Source organism: Notothenia coriiceps, unplaced genomic scaffold, assembly GCF_000735185.1.
Source record: "Notothenia coriiceps isolate Sejong01 unplaced genomic scaffold, NC01 NC01_scaffold00012799, whole genome shotgun sequence".
NCBI classification, from domain to species: domain Eukaryota; kingdom Metazoa; phylum Chordata; class Actinopteri; order Perciformes; family Nototheniidae; genus Notothenia; species Notothenia coriiceps.
This window is the reverse complement of record NW_011345500.1, coordinates 1-3,050: the sequence shown is the minus strand read 5'-3', so window position 1 is coordinate 3,050 and position 3,050 is coordinate 1. Positions and strand designations below refer to the sequence as shown.

General features: G+C 36.3%; 1 protein-coding gene across 1 annotated transcript; it reads right to left on the bottom strand.

Annotated features, from left to right (window-relative positions):
• Positions 1-4: 4 nt before the first annotated feature.
• On the bottom strand, positions 5-2,832 carry LOC104947599 (kinesin-like protein KIF2A; the record flags this gene model as incomplete). Its single annotated transcript, XM_010773647.1, has 4 exons — positions 2,741-2,832; positions 1,232-1,354; positions 345-399; positions 5-60 (listed from the first exon to the last, which is right to left on the bottom strand). Coding segments are annotated over exons 1-4 (312 nt in total), but the record flags the coding sequence as incomplete, so codon positions are not given.
• Positions 2,833-3,050: the final 218 nt, after the last annotated feature.

Below are 3,050 nucleotides of genomic sequence, written 5' to 3'. Positions count from 1 at the left end.
GGGGAGGGGGGGCCGGCTCTGGTTGTGGAGGCGGGGGTTGTCTGGCCCGCGTCGGAATCACTGAAAATACAAAACCACAATGCTCACATAACGGGTTTGGACTTGCTATTAAAGCTGAACCCACTGTTTTAAACTTAAAATGACTTAATTGAAATCTGTTTAATGTTGAGTGACTTTTACCCCAGAAAGCATTTATCTAGGTATTCTAAGTAATGTGATAATACTGGACACCTGTACGTATTAAACAGTGCTTTTTCTAAGACTCCCTTTGTTCATATTCAAGATTTAAGAGCAAGCCATGAGAAGAGAACGCATCTATTCCCAGGGAAATGCATGAAACAAACCTCGATTATCCCGGGACGGAGTGTCATTCTTTATGGGCGCTATCGTCCGACGGTTCTGCGAGAAAAATCAAAAGAGAATTGGGTTCAAAGATTCCTAATTTCACTTTTACATATTTAATTGGCTGCTCTGAGACTTGAGAAAGGAAACATCCTTTTTTTTGTTATTTGGTTTTCAACCTCCTCTGCAATGTAGAGATACAGAAATAGACAAAGCCAGAGAATCAGATTAGTACAGAGAACTCATTTATCAACACTAATCTCCCAGATGACATGACACTGCCAAAGCACTCATGTCAAAGTATCTTAAAAAAAGGAATAAAGTAGACCCTGTCCAAATCACAAAAGGCTGTAGGATAATTCCTGCACAGGTTACGGATCTAGTTTACCCCTGGATGTACTTTACAGATGATAGAGGTACACAACCGAAAATCACTTAAATAGTTAAAATAGTTAAAAGCCAAAATGACACCATCCTATAAGAGTGGCATAGCTCCAATTTGAACAATTAAACTGCACTACTTTTTATCCCAGAAACATCTCATTTTACATTGCCTGACATTTTTTACTGTAAGTCAGATTTATTCAAACCTGGAATATTTACCCAAAAGAATGCCAGTGTTAACCTGCTAGTCCCCTTATCTTATATATACTGTGTACTTAACAGGACCAATGAGATGGTTCCCTAGGAGGATCCCTGATCTATATTAAGGTCCAGCAAACTGCAGCATCATAAAAACCTGAACCAGTCGGAGCACTTTACAGACTTCCCCTCACATGGAGGGAACCAATCAAAAGAAATTAAATTACTATTTTGTTCAAACTGTTTAAATTATATAACAAACATTTGTTACAGTAGTTGGCAGACAGGCTGGCATTCAGACTCTTACCTTTGCGATTTTATTGACCTTCACACTTGTGGGTGTAGGGGGGGGTGGAGTCTCTGGACTTTGGGCAATTTCCTCATCTGGAGCCACATCTGGGTTAAGTGCAAATACACTCTCCAAGTCGATCTGTCCAGAAACAGAAGAGTATTAATACCAACACATTACATGAATTAACCAACAAATAAGTAAGATGAATGGATATATTGATCGCTGAAGAGTCAAAGAAGCTGAATAAAATGCACCTTTCAATGTTGTAACACGTGGGAGAGTACTACTTTGACATAGTAAAAGGTTTGCATATTTTTTTCAAAATTTAACTTATTTTCAGAATGTAAATGACGTTCAAAAAGATATATATTTTAACCATAAACTTTTCATTATTACATGAAACAAGTGACATACTTTCCATACTGCATATGAACCCTTAAAGTACAGCTCAGTTCTAAGTGTTATTTTAAGTGTGAATCTGAAGTATTGAGTCATTTAGACATAAATCAGACTTGAATCATAATCTAATGACTTTAATGCTGACTTGATTACATATAACAGACTTGCACCAATGACTGTGTTTGTCTGTGAGCATCAAACAAAGGCAGTGTCATTTATCCATACAGGACCTAAAGCATCGATTCTCAACGACCACACAAGAGATCCTAGAACTAAGTGAGTGAATTTACTGTCAACACTAAAATGGTTTTTAGATACCAACACAGCGTAATGGGATTATGTTTGTGTTATAACTGTACGTTAGCATTATCCAACCCCATTCGTCTTTTAAACCGAAAACACAGGATGAAAGTGAAAACAGAGAGAGATTGAGATGATGGAAAATAGTAGGGCTGCTCAATTAATCGTATTTTAATCGCAATTACGATTACGAAAAAAAATGTAATCGAAATAAAACGATAATTATTTTATTATTAATTTTTTTTTCTTTATTATTATTATTAATTTTTTTATTATTGGTTTTTCAGTTGAGTTATACTTAAAGTTCAGGGTAATCAACTGTTAAAAACATAATGTTCAAATGTTTTTTCTCCAATAAATTGATGTTTTCAAAGTAAATGAATAATTGTTTTTTTAATAATCGTGATATCAATTATTGACCCAAATAATCGAGATTAGGATTTTTGCCATAATCGAGCAGCCCTAGAAAATAGTACTGACTTACAAATAAATCCAATTGACTGCAATATCAGAATGTAAATACAATTGTACATCACTTCTTTGACAACATCTCCATATAATAAGAGAATATATAAGTGGGATAGCAAATATATAATACAAATGTAAAAAAGCAACAAGAGAAGTCTGCTGTGTTGTTGAACACTGTGCTGCAGGCTGTGTGAGGTCATCAGTGTACAGAGGGTGATGTCTGTATTTCATGCAGGAAGGTTATGTAATCACCACAGCGCCTGAATGTCTTTTTGAATGCATTATTTATTGAGGTGGGGAAGGAAAGAATACTCAGGCTGGTGCTTGTGCTACGAGTGGTAATAAAACGTCATTTACCTCTTTCCCTTTAGTGTCTCCATTTTCTATCCACTCCACTGTGACGCTCTCATTGTCCTCATTCAGTGAGGTCACCATCGACTGGTGTATACGTCCTGAGGAAGTAGCAAAGACAGGGAAGCATAAGATATCCAGACAAACACTGAGAGGTGAAGGCAGTGTTTACAAAGGCCCATCAAATCACCTGGCACTAAACCAGGGTACCTGCACATTTTTGAAGTACAAATGTAATGACTTTTAGGACCTTTTTAAGACCTCTAAAAAGGAACAAATAATACCAATACAAAAACAATCGGTGAACTAGACAACA